At 38.8% G+C, this 23,203-nt stretch overlaps 1 protein-coding gene across 9 annotated transcripts in view; it reads left to right on the top strand.

The window, feature by feature from the left end:
- PCNX1 (pecanex 1) overlaps window positions 1-23,203 on the top strand; it is a 96,470-nt gene that overhangs the window by 6,070 nt on the left and 67,197 nt on the right. For 7 of the 9 annotated variants that reach the window (XR_012764624.1, XM_075427296.1, XM_075427295.1 and 4 more), the window contains exons 2-6: window positions 3,760-3,968; window positions 9,935-10,040; window positions 13,077-13,122; window positions 14,036-14,125; window positions 15,983-17,683. Coding sequence is in view for 8 of the 9 variants with exons in the window: in XM_075427296.1 (XP_075283411.1) it covers window positions 3,760-3,968; window positions 9,935-10,040; window positions 13,077-13,122; window positions 14,036-14,125; window positions 15,983-17,683 (2,152 nt within the window). In the remaining variant the exon portion in view is untranslated. Of the gene's footprint in view, window positions 1-3,460; window positions 3,543-3,759; window positions 3,969-9,934; window positions 10,041-13,076; window positions 13,123-14,035; window positions 14,126-15,982; window positions 17,684-23,203 lie in introns of those variants that run through there. The other 2 variants (XM_075427293.1, XM_075427297.1) reach the window with 2 other exon arrangements.

Below are 23,203 nucleotides of genomic sequence, written 5' to 3'. Positions count from 1 at the left end.
ATGTCCAGCCTTTCGTCTGTCAGTACCCCCAAGTCCCTCTCAGCAGAGCTGCTCTCGATCCTTTCCTCCCCCAGCCTGTATTGACACCGGGGATTACCCCGACCCAGGTGTAGGAACCTTGCGCTTGGCCTTGTTGAACCTCTTGAGGTTCACACAGGCCCACCTCTCCAGTTTGTCCAGGTCCCTCTGGATGGCATCCCGTCCTTCTGGTGTCTCGACCGTACCACTCAGCTTGGTGTCATCTGCAAACTTGCTGAGGGTACACTCGATGTCGCTGTCTGTGTCATTGATAAATATATTGAACAGTACCGGTCCCAGTACGGACCCCTGAGGGACTCCACTCGTCACTGGTCTCCATCTGAACATTGAGCCGTTGACCACTACCCTTTGGCTGCGACCATCCAACCAATTCCTTATCCACCGAACGGTCCACCCATCAAATCCATGGCTCTCCAATTTAGAGAGAAGGCTGTTGTGGGGGACCGTGTCAAAGGCTTTACAAAAATCCAGATAGATGACATCCATTGGTTTTCCCTTGTCCACCCTTGTTGTTACACCATCATAGAAAGCCACTAGGTTGGTGAGGCAGGACTTGCCCTTGGTGAAGCCATGCTGGCTGTCTCGAATCACTTCCCTGGCCTCCATGTGCCTTAGCATATCTTCTAGGAGGATCTGTTCCATGATCTTCCCAGGCACAGAGGTGAGGCTGACAGGTCAGTAGTTCCCAGGGTCTTCCTTTCTACCCTTTTTGAAAAGGGGCACCATGTTTCCCTTTTTCCATTCACTGGGGACTTCCCCTGACTGCCATGACTTTTCAAATATCATGGAAAGTGGCTTGGCAACTACGTCAGCCAGTTCCCTCAGGACTCTGGGATGCATCTCATCAGGTCCCATGGACTTCTGTACATTTAGGTTCTGCAGGAGGTCCCGAACCTGGTCTTCACTTAGAGCTGGAGGGATTTTACTTTTTTTTTGGGTAGCACTACTGTACTGCAGCATGACACAATGTAAAGTATAATCAGACAGTAGAGTATGCCAGACATGTTAAATTTCTTCTATTCCTAGAGTATACGCTCTATCTGGAAAGGAGTAACTACTAATGAATACTGAAAGCGAGTAGTAGTGAGTTAACTTATCTTATTTTAGCTTCCTCCAATCCAGTGGAAACAGGATGTGAGGAGAAAGAACCTATTAATTCTTTATTAGGTTTGCTACAAGTTACGTGAACTGTTTTGCTTTTTTCCCCAATTGTTCTTAAAGTTTTCCTTTGCAGAACATGATGTGTAGATTTTGCATTCCACAAGATAGACTGGATACGCTGTGTGACCTCACTGCTGATGGAGTGGAGGGGACAAATTCAAGAGCTCTCCAGATAGTCTAGAAAAGACGTGGATACTTTTCAAAGTCCAGCTTTTGTCATTTAGTGTTAAACTGACTCTTCTGGTAATGGTTTCTAAACACAAGGTACTTGTAAGGGAGAGGCTCATTGAAGTTGTGTTTGTGATTGAGTAGCAGGCTGCTTAGCAGGTACCGGAAGGTCATACGTTTTACCAAAGTTAACGGGCTTGTCCATGCCTGCAGGGAGCTAGCTGCCTTTGAAGTTCCTGGAAGCAGAAGCACTGCATTTCTTGAGGAAACCCTTCTAGCATTGCTTCAGGGGTTGTATGGATGCCATTAGCATCATTGTGGCTCCTGTTTGCTTACTGATGCTGTTTTTAAATAGCTTTATTTCCTCTTTCTTCTCCTAAGGTGGTGCTTGGTAAGTGAATCTTCTTGTCCATTAGGGTCTTGTCTAGCTCAGGATGCAAAATGTAGGTTAGCATACCTTAGCTTAGTTTGCCTGTCCCACTTCAAATGTTATATTAGGTGTTGACTTAACTTGTTTTGGAAGAAAAGGTAGGTTAAACTTGATCTCTTTAAGAAAAGAACCCTAATAAGCAACCTGCCTTGTGATTGATTACAGACTCAATTATTTATAGTTGTTTGGCTTTAGAAATGTTACATTGATTATTTGTTTTTGCTTACTACCAAAAAGTGAGCAGCCAGATTAAGGATTGTTTTTTTTCTGAAGTCAACAGTCAATGCAATATTTAGAAATGTTTATTGTTTTATCCCCTTTAGTACAGTATTTTGTATTTGGAGATCTCTTCAAACAGTGTTTTTCCTGAAGTCATGGCTTGTGCGAGCACTGCCAGTCCTTCTAGGACTATAAGCTCTTGAATATGTAGAAATATTAATGTTGTAATTGGATCTCTTTTAAAGGACTAAGACTAGCTTTATGTGCGGAATAGAGAGGGCTCTCATGCTCAAGTCATGTTCCCTTTCTGATTCTGCAAGTTGTGCATGGGGCTTTGATCAGCATAAAGACTCTTCTTTTGCAGTGGTCTGTATGGGGTGTACGAAACAAGCTGCAATTCTCCTTAGGCTAGGTGGTCTAAAAAGACAGTTCACTTGTTCTTCTCATGTACTAAAATTCGTGCTGGGTAACAAATCCTGTTTAATTCTGATTGTTGTATGTCTGCATGTGTGTGTATATTTATGGCTGTTAGAATTTTACATCAAACTACATCAGTGGGTTAAAGGATAGAGATGCAGCAAAATACACGAGAACACAGACTCTGGTTGCTTTTGTAAGGAAAGTGGTCTATTTGTGGATGAAGACTAAGAGTTAATATCCTGTTTTGTTTAGTGACTGTCTAGGGAAATGGCAAAGTTATAAATATGATTAAAAGGTGATCTAGAAGGGTGAAAGCCTTGGAGTGAAAAACTGAGGTTTAACTAGTACTCCAAACACTTCTTTTAAATAGCTGATACGCTGCACTTTATCAGTGTGTGTTGCTGAAGTGATTGGTCTGTAAAAGCCTTATGGGCCTCAGCAAAATTTGCGTGAGAAGTCTGAACTCTCAGTGGAATTTTAGATATTTAATTCAGGCCTGAGGTTTCTTGTGTGGCTTCTGGCCACCTTTGACACAGCTGAAGAATTCTCTTCAGGACGTCTGTGTTGGCTGTCTTTCCATGGGCATGTAATGGTCTAGCACAAACAATCTGCGGTGTGTGATCTTGCAGGTTATTGTGGACTGCTGCTCAAATGTGTGACCCACAAAGGTAAACAGCCTTTTTTTCATGTGTGTGTGCAGGTAGGGAAAAGTTTGGCTTTTGTGACTGATCAGTCATGGAAGAGTAGCTGTTGGAAGCTGACAAGCTAAGTCAAAACATCTGTACTGAGTGGTTGAGGTTTTCTCCCATCTGCCATGCTGTGGGACTGGCATCAGTTTTTCCAAAATGGGTTTGGTGCTGTGTGCTAGCCCTGAACTAAGGTCATACCCTGTGCTTTGTTTAGTTTTAAAGTTGCTTAAAATCTCTCTATCCTTTTTTTATTCATAACAAGTAATCAAAAATATTGAGTCTGACAAAAAATGCTAACCCTAGGTTTTGTAAATCTAGGTCTTGGATTCCAATAGCCTGGAAAAAGAGAATAAGAGCTGAGTTTGATTCTTGTTCTCCAGTGATATGTCCACTTAGCATGCAGCTGTGATGTTTTGGTATGTTGTAGTCAACTGTTCTTTTTTTTCTATCTTGCTAGACTTCTGATGATCTCCACACAAAGTTTGACTGTAGGGGGTGTTTGTTTAAACTTTCATTTTCAGCATGATTGATATTTTTGGTATGAAATAAGCTGTTAAACTCTAGATAGCTTTATGTATTCTAATAGACCTTTGACCTTGTGTTCATTAACTCTTTCTTACTCTCTTTTGAAAGGCCCTTCCTTCTTCCATGATGATAGTAGCTGTCTACTGCCCGGTGATAGCAGCTCTCTTCATCGTTTTGAAGATGGTGAATTACCGTTTGCACAGGGCACTGGATGAGGGAGAAATTGTGGAGAGGAATGCCAGTGAGCGTATGGACAGAGGTGCAAAACCAGAACAAAGCAATGTTTCAGCCAAGAGGAAAGACAGCAATGGGCCCAGGTAAGCTGTCTGCTGATGTTTGTATACTGCTTCAAATGATAAACAGACCTGTCTTTGTCAAATGTGTAACTGGGATGGTGGTTGAAATAAACACTGAGGAATATAGAAGCAGACTTCTGTAGCTCTGAAAGACTGTCTAAGTCTGGTCTTTAAAAGCAGACTTATTTATGTATGAGTTTGAAATGATGCGTTCATGTTAATTTTCTGGTTCCTCCCCCAAAGGATTCCAGAACAATATTGAAAATGCTGGAAGCACTGGAACAATAGCATGGAAAATGTATGTTGATTAGGTCACTAAATACTTAATGAACGCAACCAGTACAAGTAATCTTGTTTCAGCAGTAGACTTAGTTTTAAAAATCTAGCTGTTAAAGACCACGTACTACATGCTAAGTATTTTATTACTAAAAGGAGTGTCTGATCTGGTTTCAACTTGCGTAGTTTTGCAGAAGCAGGAGTCGGATGCAGTGCTTGATTCCAGTCATAGCCTTACTTCAGGAGGACACTGTCATGTGAATTTGGAAATTCTGGAATTGCTCAGCTCAGTGATGAACATGATGATTCTGAAGTACTGTCAAAAGGGGTGATTCCTTCCACAGATCTTCTTTGCTGTCACCAGCATAAAATAACCCCAGAGGTTTTCCTCCTTTGACAAGACTATTTGGAGAAAGAAGAGCAAAAGATGACTCATCAGCAAGGCCAGCCTAACCAGTCTGATCAGGCTGTGGATGTGTTACCAGCTCTATTATCAAAGCCTCTGCCTGGCTCCAGATAACTGAGGCCATCTTAAGAGTTAGACTACATGAAATAAATCAACCTTGAATTGCTAGCTTATAAAGAAGACCTTTCTCTTGTCGGAGTTTCTGGTGCTAGTAGCCATGAATAATTTTCAAAGTGAGGCAATTAGTATGCTGTCCTGACTTAAAAGGTTGTGTGTTTTAATAAAAGAAAAAGAACAAAACCCCACAATCCTGAAGCCTCTTAAGTCTGTTTATCAGGATGCTTAAAGAAAGGAAGTGTTAAAGTGATGCTCTTAAAAATGCTCAGCCTAGAAGTAAAAGGACTTCGTTGCGCATATGGGGTAGTTTCTCATGAGATGGGTCTTAAGTTCTTTTGTACCTGCTCTCAGCTGGGGGAGTGTGGTGTTAGCAAAAGTGGTTATCTTGGATTCCTTTGAAGTTGATACACAGTAACTTCTTGTATCAATCTTTTATAACGTGACCCTTTTTCCATGTTGTGTTTGGTAACTGAACCTGCTGATTTCAATTGTGACTCCGTTTAGATCACTGTATACCTTACTGAAACTGTACTGAGCTGTTTTGGGAGAATGCTTGTCTAAATGTATATTAATGCTTATTGTGCTTAATAAAATTCATGGAAGTAAATAGTGATCTGTTCTGTTCCAATGCAACCTTGATAATGTGTTTTAGCTATGTTCCTTAGATGATAGGGTGGGGTGGTTTATTTTGTCTTTTTTTTTTTAAAGCCATGTAGCTTTTGCTTCCAAAAGAGTAGCCAAGACTTGGCAAGGGACTTCTTGCTACTGGTATTGTGAATTACTTCTGGATGTTTCAGAAGTTGTGTTTTCTCTAAGGAGCAGCTGATATGGGACAAGTTACTACGTTATAAACATTAGTGAGCTCAGAAGTAGAGGTTAGTTTGCTGTGTGTCCTGCTTGCCACCAAAAGTTTCATTAACTTTTATATGATCCTTGTTCCCACTTTCAGGTCTCTTGACTAGAACTGGGAACAAGGTCAATGCAGAAATTACGGAGTTACTTTTTGGTAAGTGGGATGTACAGTATATACTAATCGTTGCCTGGAAGCTTACAAGAACTCTGGGATAACATTCAAACCAGCAGAGGGGATGTAGAGTGAGCGTTTAATATTAAGCTGTCACCTTCTTAGTAAGTTAAGTTGGAACACTTATAAAAAAAACTATCTTATAAAAAAGTGTGTATGTAGGGTTTTTTTTTTTTAAATTCTGCTCCCCAAGCATAGGGGAGATCTAGGCAGACATACTACCTTAAATATTTGCTTAATCAGAATATTAGTTTTGATAGCTTAGGCTGCAGCATGTGATACCAAATATATATGTATAGTGTGTGAAGCTGTCCTAAATTTTTCACCTCCCTACACACACACCCTCACTGAGACTGCTTTAGATATGAATATTACTATTTTTGAAGGATTAAGCAATAGTCTGGTTTCTGTTCAAAAGTTATGTTCAGGATTCTATTTAGCTTCTAAGAACTGCTGTTCTTTCTTTCTGAAGATGTTTATCTGCAAAGGGGTGCTTTCGGGTATCTGACAAAAAGTAGGTGCTGTTTTTTGTAGGTTTACATGAACTCATTTATCTTTGGTTCACGTTGGTTTGTGAATAGGATCAAACTGAGGGTTTTTAATCTTTTCATAAAACTTTGGCATGCTTATGCAAAGAACAACTTACTGTTCCCTAAGAAATACTTTGTTTATTTTTTTTGTCATCCTCTTTATAAAGCTGAAATTCTCCAGTTAATAAAAGAAGGTAGTCTAAGTTTAGAGGTAGTGTGAGTTGTCATCTTCTGTAGCTTCTAGTGCAGTTGGTGCTTTCATACTTAAGGAGGTGGGGTTAGTAATGCTTCTGTGAGGTTTCTGAAAACAAGTAATGGGGATACAAGGTCCTGATCTCACGTAAAAGGCAGAAGAAACAGTTGAAGTGTAATGTTTGGGTATCAGTGGACCTGCTTAAATGCCTTACAATATTCAAGTCAGTCTTGCTTTTGGGGATGTGAATATGGCTTCTTTCTTGTGTTGGGGACTACTGTGTTTCAGAGTGCCTTAAATCATAAACCTGGCGACATTGCTGTCCCCGATCTCTGTCAGCATGGGGAGCTGTAATCATGATGCTACATGAATTTCAGATGTACTTCTCCTACATTATACAGCTGACAGCTGGAGAATGTTGCAGCTTTGAGTTATGTACAGTCTACTTAAGTATGAGCAAGATAAACAAAAATAAATGTAATATCTAAAACTCTTGCCCTACCTTTGCTGTTTCTTCTCCTTGCAGTTTTCTGTGGCTGGCAGAGCTGTTTTTGAGCTTGGAGTTGTTTTGCCTTTTTGACTCTGTAATTAGTAATTCAAGCTTTAAAGAAAACTTCTCTTATTACTTGAAACTATTGTAGTCTAGGATTTGCAGTACATGCTGTGGTCCTTCTGTGTTTTGAGAGCAGCCTCCTGCTATTTTAGTTGGAAATTAAGGACAGAAGAACATGTTCGAAAGAAGAGAATAAAACTCTTCCTCTGCTTCGTCCTGAAATCAAAATTGCTCGTTCCAAATTCTCTCTAGAAGTTCTAGTCCCAGTATCGGATTTCTTTAGTTAAATCAGCCCAAGTCAGGTTTTAAACTTCTGAGTTCGTGTAGACTTAGAGCCTCTTCAGACTGACGTGCTAATGTAGTATAGTTGCAGATAGTAATTTTAGATAGGACAGTGACTAATAATTAGAAATACTAGTTTTAATTTGTTTTGTGCAATCTCTGGATGTTTCTTCCACAGCAATCTCCGTTACTGGTAGCTGGACATCACTTAGTCTGCTAAATTTGTATAGTAACTTCACTTCAGTTTTTTTGCTTGCAAAATGAAAAGTGTAGCACTTGGTTGAAGGTATGAAGTTGACAAACTGTAAGAAACTGTTTGTAGAACTTAGTAGCAGAAAAAAATGGCCACAACACTAGCAGAAAATAGTTCCTAAAGGATTTTACATGCTGTTGTAGTCCAGATCCTTGTGTGTACAATGATTAATCCTAGAAATCTATACTTCCTGCTTGTTCCTGCAGATGTTATTTGTTGTTGTTTATTACTAGCCTTTGTTAATCCGTTAGTCTGTGTGTGCGCCATCGCAGAATATAGCAGCTGTGATTAGAGTGGTGGTGTTGCCTTGTATTGTTGCTTATACTGGTATCTGTTGGGTCACTTTTAGACAAAATCACCTCCTTCTCCCCCAGCCTGGCTATGTACCTAGCTCTATACATGAGAGCTTATTTGCGTTGGCTTATTTTTCTACTTTGTAGGACATACTTTAATCATATGTAGTATTTCTGAATGAATTATTCAAACACGAAAAGAATTTAATCTTTTTGTAAAAAGTGTTCTTTGTTATATCTCCAGCTGTCATCATTATGTATGCTGAACTTAAATGTTAAGTGACATTTTTTTCAGCTTAGTCTTTAACTTCATGTTATGTCCTTATGTGTTCTTAAAATCCTTATGTAGGGAATATTTTGTTTGACTAAAGCTGGTGGAAATTACTGAAGCTGGAATCTGTATTTTTTTTTTTCCGCTCACCTGGTTCTGCCTTAGCATAATTAATAATATCAGGTCAGAGAGGGCTCTGTAAACAGGCATCCATAAGAGCATGCTTTTGTCTTGCTGCTGAGCTGTACCAAAATGGTGGCTTTTCACTTCTTTCTTCAGTTTGCTGGAGTTGGACCATAATTGTTCAGCTAACTCATGGCTGGCTGTCTCTTAAGTTAATTTATTTTTACTGAAGTAATACATTCCTAACTTCAGACTGTCTTTTTTGTCATCTCTTTCATGTAGGAAGGTTCAGGGATCTAGAATGGTTCCCAAGGTTGTACCTTTATGCCTCTTAGAGACTTTTTTCTCTTTAAATGTCATGCTGTGGAGTGAATGATGTTTCACGTTCTTTAGTCTACAGGCAGTTTGTTTGTAGTATCCTAGATTGATGTCCATATATTACAGAAATTATTAGGTGTTGGTGTTGTGAATGAGACTTCTCTGTGAGACTAGCTGTCAATTAAGTCCCACAGTGCTTCTGTCCATTTCTGTCCCCTTCCCCAGAGGGGCTTTATCTTCAGTTTCTTTAGTCCAGCTGGAGAAGGGCAGTACATATGTTCTTTCTCCAGCAAAGTGTCCGAGTGGACTTGCCGCAGCAGCTCTGAGTCGTTGATTGTTGGGAGGCAATTGGTTATCTTTGGGCAGGAGCAGACTGTCAGTGTCAAGTTACACTGCAGTTACTTCTGTTTAGAAGTCTCCTGGGTCAAGATGGTTGAAGAGCACTGCATTGGGAGAGGAAAAAGGATGCCTCAAATTCTCCCTCTTAGTTAACAAACAGGGCTAGGTTGGATCCCCCCAATTCATTTCACACCCTGTTGTCCTAATGGACAGGCCCAGCTTGCTTTTGTTTCATAAATATCTGCCTTTGACAAGCTGAATTATATTGAATTATAATTTGATGGTGTTGATTTAGAAAATACTTTCAAACCAATACTTACTAATCCTGAAAAGGTGAAATTGCTAGGACGTAATAATATATATATTGTACCTCAAACTATTTCTTGGTAGGGCCTGTAAATTATCTGAAGGGAAGTTATTTTCTGGTGGAAAGCAATGGTTTGTGTCCCTGGGAGAGATACTGTGTCCCTGTATGTCTTTGCCTTTCCATAATCTTTTACTGAGAGTGTGTGGCTTTCGTGGTTAGCCCATCCTCACTTTTGCTCCTAGATCCGGTCTAAGGAAAAGATCTTGATCACAAGTGCCTTCAATCTGAGTCCTTTCCCTGCTCGTTGAAAAAATTCTGTTCAGTACTTTTTCTGTTGATTTATTTCTAGGTATTATAGTTGGACAGATAGTATGAAAGTTACGTGTGTGTACATATAGACAAGAGAATTTCATATGTCAGCATTTCAGAAGGCCTTGTAGCTCTTAAGTCTTCATGGTTTATGTTGGCTGGTGACAGTGGACTTTACAAGGCAGTAGCTTCTGTGACAGTGCGTGGGGTGCTCGAGCTCTGAGCTTCCGGTCTCAAATGGGCAATATTCATCTGAGATACTGGGATGCATTTGAAAAGGGAAAAATTGTTTTGAATCTGCACTTAGTGTGAACAGAGAAACTTCTGTTTAACTGGTAGGTTAATGGTCTCTTCCCCCCCCCCCCCCCCCCCTCCCCTTTATGTTTCTCTCAGTGACCCTGGTGGAGGGATTGAGATGTCTGAGTTCATACGAGAAGCAACTCCCCCCGTTGGCTGTAGTTCACGCAATTCTTATGCTGGGGTAGATCCAAACAACCAGGTAAGAATTAAAGCTACTGCAGTTGTTGCTTTAGTACTGCTGGCTTTGCTGATTTTTGTCGTATTGTTTTGCTTTTGTTTTTAAATTGTATTAGGATAAACAACTTTCTGTGTTTCTTAACTGCTTTATTAGGGTGGCATTGCACTCTCCCAGCTGCATAGCTCTTGCTCGTCCCATCTTGTGTTCATTTTGGGAATCTCTAGATTTTATAAGGCAGCCTACTGTATCATCAGGAAGTATTCCTTTTTGCTCAGTTACCTTTCTTCTGATTTAGTAAATCAGAATGGCTCAGAGCATGGTCATATAAGTACCGAGACCCACTGTGATGGGCTTCCCTCTTCCGTTTGGTATCAGTTAACTGTTAGCTCAAGCTGTAACTTCCTCCTTATGTTCTAACTTTGTTTTACTCCCTTACTTTTTTTCGATCTGTCATTTAGATGCTTAATTGGCAAACTTCAGTTGTGCTGAATTTGAGGAGGCTTCTGTTAAGTCTTCTTAGAACATATCTAGTGCTGATTATCTTATTATTGCAATGCTAAATGGCTTTCTGAAAGTTATTATTCCTGACAATTCAGACTCTGCAGTCAAAACTATCTTGCTTTGTACTTTAGCAAATTAATAAAGCGGTAGAAATGGAAAGACTAGAACTGTTTATTTTTGGATGACCTCTACAAAGTCTTTGCTATTTTGACACTTCAAAAAGGGTGGGAAGAAAGTAATAAATAGGGGCTACTGTGCACCAGATGGAAGTGCTGAGGAACTGGGCATTATTAGATTTTTAGTGTAACTTTATTATGCTCTAGTTGCCTTGTAATTTCACTGGGGAAGTTGCTCTGTTTCCTTATTATGTCTGCTAGGTTTATGCATTCAAATACCATAGTGCTGCATGTGCAGCTCCTTCCATTTGGCTTGTGATGTTGAGCCAGTCGTGACATCTTTGTCCTACCAACATTTTATGAGGACAAGTAGATTGACTGGCCAGACTGTAAGGTTATGCTGACAATGAGCAATGCAACGTTATATGAAAGATACAGAAGCTATTTTTGAGTGAGGTGGAAATCCTTGGTGTGGTATTAGAATATCAAGTCCTTCTAGTTAGCTCTCTGAGCAAGCAGTATATAATGTAGTGCAGTGTTATGTTAATGTTGATATTTTATCTGAATAATGCTCTGTTATGCAGCAGAGAGAGTCTTGGAGGTTTTCTCCTTTGAAGAGAGCAGGTATTTGGTGGTGTTAAAAGGAATAGGAAGCAGTGGTCCTTGTAGGAAGACAGAACTAGGCTGAGGATCATATTTCTTTAACTGTTTTTTGGTAAAAAAAAATTATTCCAAACGTACTCATGACAGTTTTATTGTTAAAGCATGCGAAGAAGCTATGTGTTCTCTCCTGTGTGCTTTAATGCTGGCACTATAATGCAGTTAAAGCTACTGTGAAAGGTAGCACAGTGTTGAAAATGTGTTTTTGCTGATAAAATTAGTGCGCAGTAGTCCCTTGTGATTGAATTTGCAGCATCAAAAGGGTATGTGAACTGTAAGCATCTGAGTTCTGTTCAGTTTTTTGTGTGAAACAGTTTTCCCGTGCTGATGCATTTGCATTTAGCTACAGCATTCAGCAAGGCGTGTTACTGAAGGGGGAAAAAAAGTTGAAACACGGCAAAATGACTGACTAAAAGTGTGCATGGCAGTGTAGTGAGGAAAATGCATTTAACAAGCTCCAGCTGCTTTTTTTGCATTACACACAGCAAAGACATTGTCTTGCTGTAGTACGGCTGAATAAAATCTGCGCACAGCTTCAGATTACCTTAAATTTGCTGTGCTTACAGAGAAGAATTAGTGGAATTATGTTCTCTTTTCCCCAGAGTCATCTGAACTAGGATTTTTGAGCATCCCAACAAGTAGACAGTAAAATCAACTTGTTAGTATCTTGGCTTCAGATTTTGCCTTTGAGTGCTCTTGTATCTTATTTCTGAGTGTTTTAATTGAGACATGCATCTTTGTGTGCTTTTCTGAGTTCTTTGAGAGGGGTGATACTGAAAATCTTACTGAAGGAAAGACTAAGTTCTCTTTAGCAGCTCTGCAAAGTAATCTGCTAGAGATGACAGGATGTGCAATAAAGGGAGACTGCAAACCTAAATGGCTAGCTAGTTTTTGTACGAGGAGGTACATGCATGCTGGCTAGCCATTGAACATGGATGAAAAGCAGATACTATAACTTTGAAATGTGGTTGTAACTAATATCCAAGAGCAGATCAACGAATCCTGCGCAGTCTTTTACTAACCAGTTTACTTGCTTTGAGGTAACTGTAATCTGTGTACTCGGAAGCTGTCTTCAAAAGAAAAATTGCATTTGCAGGAATGAGAAGGAGGAATAAGATACAGCAGAATGATTAGGTTAAATTGATTTAAGTTTATTCAGCTGCCAGCAAGGATCATCCTGCCATATCCCCCTGTTCATACTGCTGCCACTTTCCATATACCAACACTTAGGTTCTTGAGGTTACCTGGTCATTGGACCAACTCTGAAAGACCTGAAAACTAACCCTGGTAAACATATGTGTCTTCCAATGGGAGCAATTTCTGGATTTAGCGTGGTGTTTACTGTGTTGAACAGAAGTTTTATATTAACAAGGTGTTTTCTTTAAGCGTTTAGGCAACTGTGATCACTGCATTAAACATTCAGCTTTACAACAGCAGTTATTGGTGTACCACCACACTATTAGTTTATTTACACTTTAAGTATTTTAAAGGAAAATTCCTAGATTAGAAACTGTTTTTAAAATCAGCACATGAAAAACTCCAGGTACATTGGCTAGAAAACAGAGTAATGCGGTCATATAGTTGGATGTGTAATTAGATGCCTTGTCATCTGCAAACATTCGGAGTTGGAAAGGATTTTACAGCACTGTGCTATTGGATGCTTTTGTGCCTTTAAAAATCTCTTAGGTGTATAGGCAAATGCATGCATTGCAGTAATAGGAAACAACAGTTGGGTAATTCCTGAAAGTTTACAACTTTTAACATAATTCCCTGTTTCTAGGTTGGATCTGGGTTATCTCGTCTGGGAACAGCAGCAACCATCAAAGGTGAGATTTTTGGCTACTGCTGAAAATTACTTTGTGCTAGCACTGGAAATAAGTATTGCTTACTATGTTGTTTCCAAATACTGTCTAGCGTGTTCATCTTCAAAACATTTTTGTGATCTAAGTACAGCATTATTAGTCAGAAGAAATCTTCCTTGGAGTTACAAATTACGTGCTTAAAACACTAGGGGAGACTATCCTGGAATCTCTGCTCTGTTTTCCATGTAACAACAGGTTTTTCTTTTGCTTGGAAATGCAGAGCTAAGGGGTTGGTTTAAGTGGACTTTTCCCTACTATTTTGAGTTCTGTGTAACCAATTGCCCTCTGGTATTGCATTTCAATGACTTGATTATTTCTAGTTGCTTGGCATCTAGCAGAACTATTGTCCAGGACAGCCCTTGTGAACTCCTGAGATGAAAAGATAAATTATATGTAATATGCTAAGTTACTATCTTGTAAATCTATTAAGCCAATAATAAGACAAATGAAAATGAGGTGTGAATTTGTCATCTTCCTGATCCTTTTTATACTGTTACCTTTTTTATCTTTACAAGTGTTTTGTTACAATCTACTCCTCGCTTTTATTGGCAGCCATGCAAAAAGGAATATTCAAATAGGTATATATTTAAGAAAAAAAAAAAAAAATCTTTATTTCCATTGGGTTCTGTGTAAGATTCATTTCCAGTTCTTCATGGAAGATCTGTGTAGTTGAATGAAAACCTTCTTATATACAAAATAAAAGAACTAGAGTAGACAATACTTGTCTCAAAAATAAATGTTGTGTTTCTTGTAATTATTGTTGTTTACCTTCAGATGAAGAAATAAGTCTTTCATGACAGGTGAGAAATCTGCAGTGCATGTAGATGTATGTATTGATACTTTGAGAACTAGTACTCTTCTTTCTTAAAATTCACAGGAGATACTGACACTGCCAAGACCTCTGATGATATAAGTTTAAGTCTTGGCCAGAGTTCTAGCCTATGTAAAGAAGGGAGTGAAGAACAAGGTAAAATTTCTTCTTATGCATATTAAACATGGTATTTTGTTACCAAAGACCCTTCACTTAACATGCTGAATAAATTCATGCGATTTGTTGGCAGACTCTAAGAAAAGCTATCTTGAAGCTCTGTGTATTCTTTCTTAATTACTTGAAGTTTCTGGGATACATAGCTTGAATACTTTAAACTTTATTCTTTGGTTGAGTGCTTCTTGTTCTGGCGTCTTCCAGCCCATAATAAATATTTACTGCCTCCTTAGTGCTGAAAGATAGCTAGCTTACATGTCTCTAGACAATCTCTCTCATACTGAAAATGGCCTGGGTTCATGGACTTCATTGTAGATTAATTTGCTTGCTTTCCAGTACAGCCAAATAAATGTTTTTTTTAAATTGGGCATACTTTTCGGTAAAGTGAATAATCCTGTGCAGAGTTCTGTATTTCTGGAGCTATAGACTGCTTCTAATATGCAAGCTATCAGAGTTTTGTAATTTTTTTTTTCCCTAGTATGTAAAGAAACTGCTAGCTTTTGTTCTTCAGTTGTCCAGTTTTGTTTCAGATCTCATTTTTCATTTAGCTGCATTGCCAGGAAAAAATCTGCTTGGACTGAAACAGAGCATAAAAGTGTAGGGAAATATTTTGTTTGCTGATTTTAAATTGCCTGGTGATTAGCAGGAAGTTAACTCTGGGCATACTATAGTTCTTTTTGGTTAATCTAATCAGACTGATGTTTTCCTTTCAGTCGTTACTCTGCGATTCAGTGCAGAAAATATGTTTAAAAGAGGGTTACAGGTGGCCATGCTGTTGTAATAGGCAGCAGGGTTCTAGTACTTTCACCGGAGTAGCAGAACTATTTGTGTCTCTGAAGTTATTACATGTGCATATACACTCTACAAAAATTTAGCAATAGTAGTAACTGATCTTGGTCTCCAGATCTTTAATTTTTAGTGACAGTACCAAAAAGGAAAGTAGCCTGACTTCCAATACTACTTGAAGGGGGACACTTTTGCAGGAGACTGCTTGTGATGGATAACAGAAACAATTGTTCTGACCAAGACCTAGCAGCAAATTGTTATGATTTGCTTCAACAGCACCAGTTTTAGAGGTAGTAAAACTCAGTAACTTCATAGGGAGTTTCATTATAGTACCAATAGACCCATGCCAGTGCCTGCATCCATGCAAACTGTGAGCTTGCTTGGTATCTGGTAGGAAAGGTGATGTTAGTTGGGTTTTTTGTGACTTCAAAGTTAATAGGGTTTACTCTGTTTGCTTTAGTAATTTTAAAGTTTATGTGGAAACAGTTTACTGCATGTAGGAAATAAAACAAAAGGCAGAGTACGCTTTTTATTTAAGAATCATAGAATGGGTTGAGTTGGGAGGGACCTTAAAGATCATCTAGTTCCACGCCCCCTGCCAAGGGCAGGGATACCTTCCACTAGACCAGGGTGCTCAAAGCCCCATCCAGCCTGGCCTTGAACAGTTCTGGGGGGGCATCCACAGCTTCTCTGGGCAACCTGTTCAGTGCCTCACCACCCTCACAGTGAAGAAACTTTGGGATATTTAAAAACATTCAAGTCTGAAACACATGAGTGATAGAGGAGGTTGGGGACTTGTAAGAATCGTATTGTCTTTTGTTAGCTGCTAAGATTAAGCTGGTGTTGATGGTTTCTTTTTTTTTTAATAAGAAAAAGTCTGTCAGGTTTGCCCAGATGCTAGGAAATCTTTTAAGTGGTAATGTGATGCATGGTACTAGCAAACGGATTTGTCAGTTTATTTACTTTATCTGATGTAAACAAGCAATATTAAAGCAGATTGTCTAACTTCCATGAACATTCTACATGAATATTTTTAAATATGTACTTAAACAGATTTGACAAGTGATCGGAAGCTTTTTCGTCTGGTGTCGAATGACTCGTTTGTCTCCATCCAACCTTCATTATCCTCTGGACAGGATTTACCAAGAGACAACAGTGACAAAGTGTGCCTCTCGAACAACCAGCTTGTGGACCAGTCTAAAAACAGTGCATGTGACACAGAAGTAGCTTCGCTTATAACTCTGCATTCTCACTCCTATAGGAAGGATCATAGACCACGAGGTGTACCAAGGACTTCTAGCTCTGCTGTTGCTTTTCCAGATGCTTCACTAAATGACTTCCCTCTCTATCAACAAAGACGAGGACTGGATCCTGTCAGTGAGTTAGAAGCTTCCAAGCCCCCTTCTGGATCCAGAGAGTCCTTGGCTGAGAACTCTTGCATTTCAGGAGTCTTTCAATTAGATGACATTCTGAAAAGTAGCAGCCCTCAACCATTGGCTAAGAGTGGGAAGAGCAAATCCTTGAAAGCAGACAAAAGTGTGGACAGTCTGAGAAGCCTGAGTACTAGAAGCAGTGGTTCGACAGAAAGCTACTGCAGTGGGACTGATCGTGACACTAACAGTACCATCAGTAGCTATAAAAGCGAACATACTAGCTCAACGCATATAGAAAGTGTATTGTCGGAGCACGAGGAGGAGTCTCCTAGAGAAGAGAAAAATGGTAGTAAGAGAAAGGACTGTGGTGTTGACTCGGAGGATGACAGTAGTTCTACTACTGACAAAAGGACTAGTAGCGAAAGGACTGCTGTGGAAGTGAGCACTAGCAATGGTGTTCAAGAGGTAAAGGGTTCTAATACATCTGATGAGATGCGCGGTCAGAAAGGTCTCAGTGCCTCTGCTTCAGAAGAGGCCAATAAGAACCCACATGCCAATGAATTGACTACGCAAGCTGACAGGCCCCCTGGGAAGTCTGCTGAACAAAGAGATGAGCAGAGTGAGAAACTAGCTGTGTTAGTAGATTCAAGAGCTTCTAAAGAAACAAGTGGGAAACAAAAAGAAGGAGACGTTCGGCCAAAATCTTCTAGTTTAATACATCGAACAGCTTCTACCCACAAGTCCAGCCGGAGAAGGACAGGAAAAAAGCGGGCTAGTAGTTTTGATTCAAGTCGGCACAGGGAATATGTTTCCTTCCGAGGCGTATCTGGTACTAAACCTCACAGTGCTGTGTTTTGTCACGATGAGGACTCCAGTGATCAAAGTGACTTGAGCAGGACATCAAGCATGCATTCAGCTCACCAGTTCAGCAGTGATAGCTCTTCCAGCACCACCTCCCACTCATGCCAGTCTCCTGAGGGAAAGTACAGTGCTCTAAAGACCAAATACATTTCTAAAGAACGTGGGGGCACAGACCCTGAAAGCGCTTACAAAACCCATGTAAGCTCTGAAGGATTTAGCAAAAAACGATCTACACGTCGGACTTCTAGCACAAACAGTGCCAAGAATCGGGCCAGAGTATTAAGCCTGGACAGTGGTACTGTAGCTTGCTTAAATGACCCAAATAGTTTAATGGCACCAGGTAACATAAAACAGTTAACCACTTCAAAATCTGATTTGGAAGCCAAAGAAGGAGAGGTGCTAGATGAGCTATCTCTGTTGGGAAGGGCTTCACACTTAGAGTCAGTCACTCGTTCTAGGAATAGCTTGCCAAGCCAGGCTACGTTTCCTGAAGGGGAAGAGCAAGAATCAGCAAGTGGAGGTAAGTAAATGACCTACCAGAAGTATCTTGCTGTCTTTTGTTGATGAGTCTGGTATCTGTGATTTAAGCTACGACTATACTTGGGCGTCTTCCTGTTTCTTTGTTCTTGCCCAGTAAAACTGACAAAGCATTTCCTTCATAATCTCTTGGAAGATCTACAGAAATGGGAGTTGGATTCAAACAAATATTATGAAATCTGCAGGTAGAGGTGTTCTGGATTTGTAACTGGCAGTCCTCGTTAACCAGAGCTGTATCTTAAAATGGTGATTTGTGATCAGATCAGACCTGCTCCATTGTATTACTCAAACTTCAAATTATATGTACTACTTTAAAAGTCAACAATAAAAGAGAGACTGATTTTGTTTGAAAGATTGTGCAGTGTAGAAAATTGGGAACATGGAAGTGATTGTTTGAAGTTACTGCTGCCTTTTAGATGAACTCTCTGGCATGGCTTGAGGTGGTATCAAAAAAAAACAACCTAGAACCCATACCATGCTGCCTTGAATTGTCCATTCTTACTATGGCCTGGTTACTATGCTGAATTCTCCTACGGATTTGATTTTGCTTAGCCTTGCCATTGTTGGCTAGACAGTGTTGTTCAGAATTGTTTTTTTTTCTCTTATTATGAGAACACAATAACCTTCCTGTGCTGGAAAGGAATGTATTTTTTCTCTTACTGTCCATAACTATTGCTTTGCTTGGTGTAATGTAGGTACTAAGCTTACCTGTAGTAGCTGATATTAACATAGAGTAATAGGGGCATTTATAAAAAATTTCTGGAGCTCTTAATAGTTTTTTGTTTATCACTTGTTACGATGTTTCAGTGTCTTTTCTTGGTTAGCTATATTGACTGCCTTAACTGGAAGGCTTTTTGTGTCATGGAAGATAAGTGGGTTTAAAATATATTTTCAGAGTATTATGGGAGGATTGCTAATTACCTCAGTCTGACTTTTGTGATTGTTTGAGGGGAATACCACCAGATAATCTGGATCTTGTTAGCTAAGCATGCAAATGCTTCATAAAATTGTATTTTAGATCAAGGAGTAGATATTTTTTAAGAAATTGTAGCAAATTTACTGTCCTTGTTATTTAGACTGCCTAAGCAAAGTATAGTGACTCTTCCATCTTAAAAGGAGAGACTTCCAACATTCGGCGAGATATGACCAATAGTTCTTTGTGGCCCCCCACCGATGTAAGAACAGACTCTAAAAATCAGTACAATTAATTTCTGGGGGAAATAAAGTGTGCGACACCTGAAATTCAGCTGTGCGTTGATTACTGATCAAATTTGACTGATTTACAATTATCTCAGACCTATTCAGATGCCTTCACTTAAATGCATATATTGGTACTTTCCATTATTCCTAGTAACAGAGTTCTGCAGTAGCTTTAATAAAAGAGTCCAGGTTGCTCTCTTAGTACTAACTGCGTAATCGAAACACTTAACACATGTTCTTATTATAGGTTAGTGACAGCTCCTCTTCATGTCTACTGAGAGTAATTTGACTAATAAAAAGTCTGCTTTATGTATTTACCATTTTGACTCTGTTCTCCTTAGCACAAGATTTAGTTTCTTTTTTGTTTGTGTTATTACAGCTTAAAATTGTTAAAGTTCTCTCTTTATATGCAAAGGAGGATTAATATGCTTTGCCTTACGGAACATGTGAGACTTTATATGCACTCACCAGTTGTCAGTAATCTGCAAGAATCAGTGTGTGACTGATTGCTGTATATTGCCACATATTTTGATTGCTCTTCTAAAGAGTGGAATGGTGGGGAAGACAACCCCAATACATTTAAAAGCAATCTACAGATCTGTCGCAGTTTAAACAGGGAAGTCTTGCTGTCATTCTCGCCAGACAGTTCTCTTCAGTTTCCCCTTTAAACTTTGTTTAGATAATGGTAATTTTGAAGTTGTTAGTATTTTTAATAAATGGTGAGCACACAAGTATTACTTGCCGATGGGTTTCAGGCTGACTTGAAGAAGCAATCTGGATTCCGGTTCTCCAGATTTCATGACATCATATGATAAATAACACTTGCTGTATCTTATGTTTCTCATTACCAGTAGAATAGGAAGTATTTCCTTTATGATTGTAAGAAATGAAAGACATTCTACTTTATTTGAAAGCAGAACAAAAATATCAATTGTCTTTAGCATTACTTAAATATTTATGCGGTCATGTCTAGCATCAAGCCAGTAATTATTTTGAATTTCAATGCTCATGATCAATCTGAAGAATTCCTTTATGTTGTTCTGTGGTTTTTTCTTTTGTGTGATTTGCTGGTACATATTTTTTCCCAGTTTATAGCTTACATTACAAGTCTAGTAACAGTTGTATCTTTAATTGTGGCTTTCTTCTTTGGGCTTACCTGTGACTAATAGTAGTCAGAGAAAATATTTTAACTTTTTAGAATCTAAGTTGCTTTATATTCAGTATTTCCCATTATTGAGTTGTCTTCACCTTTTGGGAGTGTTTTTGAAAATGTACATGCATAATATAAATATGCATCGTATGTGTGTATGTTTCTAGAAATTATTTGAGAAAATTAAGAAGTTAATTTATTTACATGTAGCAGATGAATTACAGAATAAACTTGGCTCAGATTTTGATAAAATCAGAGGATATTGGTTGGATGGGACTTCTAGAAGTTGTCTTGTCCAACCTGCTGAAAGAATTATTTTATAATTTTGTAGAAGTATTTTTTTAATTTCTGTGTTTGCTTATGATAATTTTCTGAAACAAATAGTTAACAGATGCATGCTGGATAAACAAAAGACTGATATTAATGCCGCATCCTCTATTTCAGACAGTAGTTTTCAGGTCCCAGTTTTCAAATATGACTTAAATCAGTAATTATAACTTTATTTGCTCTTTGAGTCTTTAGGGAGTAAACTAAGAAGTGCATTTGTACTTGTTTGTGTAACTGCTAAAATGCGTTTCGTAATGGATATGGTGTTTAGTAATCTTACTAAGCAGGATGCTATACAAACTTGTACAGATTTTACTTCAGCAGATACAATTTAGCAGTTCATTTCTATCTTAATATGCCAGGAAGTGGTGAATGACTCACTTTTTACAACATAACTTGTGTGTTGGAATAGAAATTGCAGTTCATTAAAATGCAGACAAAGAGCATTTGATAATTCTGCGATTCAATTCATGTGGTGGATGTATAAAAAGAAAATGGAAGATGTCTTACAATAGTTGTTATCCTTGTTTAACTACTCAACCTCTGAAAGTAGCTAGTGAATTGATGGATTATGGGTTAGGTGAAGTTGTTTGAATGTCTAAAAGTTTGCCTAAATGTCTAGTGATGTTTTGGAAATACCATCTTGATACTCTCCTATGCCTGGCTTCTGTCAGATGTGTGCTATTTCTGGATTACTGTTTGTAAAGGTTTAAAGAACCAACATAATGCCATATATGACACAGTGATATTCTGTAAAACTTGAGCTGACCTGAGAAGTCAAGTGTTTGCCCTCAGTTCTATGTTAACTGTAAAAGATACACTCGTTAAGCTGCTACTCTTTTTACAGCCTGCTGTAATTTAAGTTTTATTTATTTACTTCAAGTTCTTGAGTTACATACCATTTTGTAAATAAAACTGCATGTAATGTAATGCATTTTTCCATCTGTGCATTGCATAGTGATATTGAAGTAACAGCGTGTACTGTTCTGTGTTTTGTGGTCTGCAGTACATCTCTACAGGCAGGCAAAATAGGGTTTTGTGAGCTTGGATTAGAATCTTGCGTTTCATATGGAAACTTGTTCATCTTTCCAGTCTGCGTGTATGTGTACATACATGCTTAGCGTATCTGTCTGTAATCATTAGACAGTGTCCTCTCCAAAGTTAAAAATACAATTCAGTTCTTTGCTGCGCAGCCAGTGGTCATGTCAGCCGTTACCAATATATCACTTTTTTTCCTGCTATGCTTACGTTGTATATGGTCTACAGTCATTATTTATTTTGCCTGTGTTATAGAGCTGTTCCATGCATCTGATGGCTTTAGTTTGATACATTTTCTACAGGTGAAATTAATACAGTTACAGAAGATGGGGTTTCCAGTCTGCTTTCTGGGTGTCTATCAGTTCGCATTCAAACTGCAAAGCCAGACTCTGAAGGAGTTTAGAAATGGTAGAAACTGAAAAATATGTAAAGTTACTGTAACCTGGTTGTGTGTATGTTAGCAATCTCTATTCATGTGCTCAGCAGAACCCCTCCTGTAAATGGATCAGATTGAGCAGATTAGCCAATATAAAGGGCTCGCTTCTGTATGAGGTTCTTTGTTGGAACTATGAGACTGTATTCTGTTACTTAATTTTTAGATGTCAGCTAGCAGTTTCATAACGTACACAGCATTTGGTTCAAGCATGACAGAAATTTTAATGTTAGCCCTTCCCAATATCTGACTTTGCGACAGAACAACATGATGCTTTCAGCTTTTGTGTGTAAAGGTTGAGTTTTACGGAATTACCTCTGATTTTGCATGGCTTGTCATCAGTGTTAGGAGTGATGTGTGAGGCTGAAATAGAATTCTGCAGCTTTGGGGAACTTAACAGTGAAATAATATTTGGAATGAATCTTGTGCCTACTAATTATTAATTGCTACCTACTAAAGCAAAATGCAGTTTTAGTATATTGTGTGGGGATTCTGTCCTGCCTGGTTTCTCCCCTTTCTACTATTTATGGATAATACAGGGGTTTTCATTAGATGACTTATGACCTGAATAACTGCCATCTTCCTGATGCTTTGTGGTTCCATGAAGGTGGTGATGGGGAAAAACAAATAAAAACCTCAGATTTTGTCCAACTCGCGGCAGTGGCTGTTGAGAGCCAGGAATGTGTGTAATTGCTTGTCAAAAGCCCTGAACACTACTGGTAAGAAACTTCCTGTTACTGGGTAAAAACATGCTCCCATCAGTGTGTCTGCCACAGAGTAGTGGATTTTCTACCTGAAGTTCTGCAGGGCTGCATAAGGGAAATTCAGGATACTTGGTGAGAAATGCATGCCACAGTACATACCAGAAGTTAAAAATGAAGCAAAATACACCATATAATTTTGTGTGTGTTTGTTTTTTTTTTTTTCCTTGTTTTTTATAATTCTTGACCCTGGTTAAATTCTCTCAAGCCTCCCAAAGAAACCAGAAGTAGTAGTTCTTTTAAAATACTTTGCGTTGCTGTGGGAGTGAGTTATTTAAATGTCACAGATCGGTAGTGTTTACGCAACTACTTCTTGCAATAACTTTTACTTGGTTTGGAAAGGAAGGTTCAATTCTGTTGACAGCATGTGTTGTTCATAAATTTGCCAAGTATTCATCTCGAACAGGAGTTGAATAAGATTTTTTGATACTTGATGTAAATGAAGCTGCATCTACTAACTTAAGCTTAGAAGGCACTTTTTTTGTGCTCCTTAGTAGATATACATGAATTTATTGCTATGCATAGAGCCCAGAAAATTCTGAGAACTCTCTGAACTGTAATGGAAGTGCTCATATTGCTACCAAATGTAGCTGT

Source organism: Opisthocomus hoazin, chromosome 7 (assembly GCF_030867145.1).
Source record: "Opisthocomus hoazin isolate bOpiHoa1 chromosome 7, bOpiHoa1.hap1, whole genome shotgun sequence".
Taxonomy (NCBI): domain Eukaryota; kingdom Metazoa; phylum Chordata; class Aves; order Opisthocomiformes; family Opisthocomidae; genus Opisthocomus; species Opisthocomus hoazin.
The sequence above is the reverse complement of the archived record's forward strand: the minus strand, read 5'-3'. Positions and strand labels throughout refer to the sequence as shown.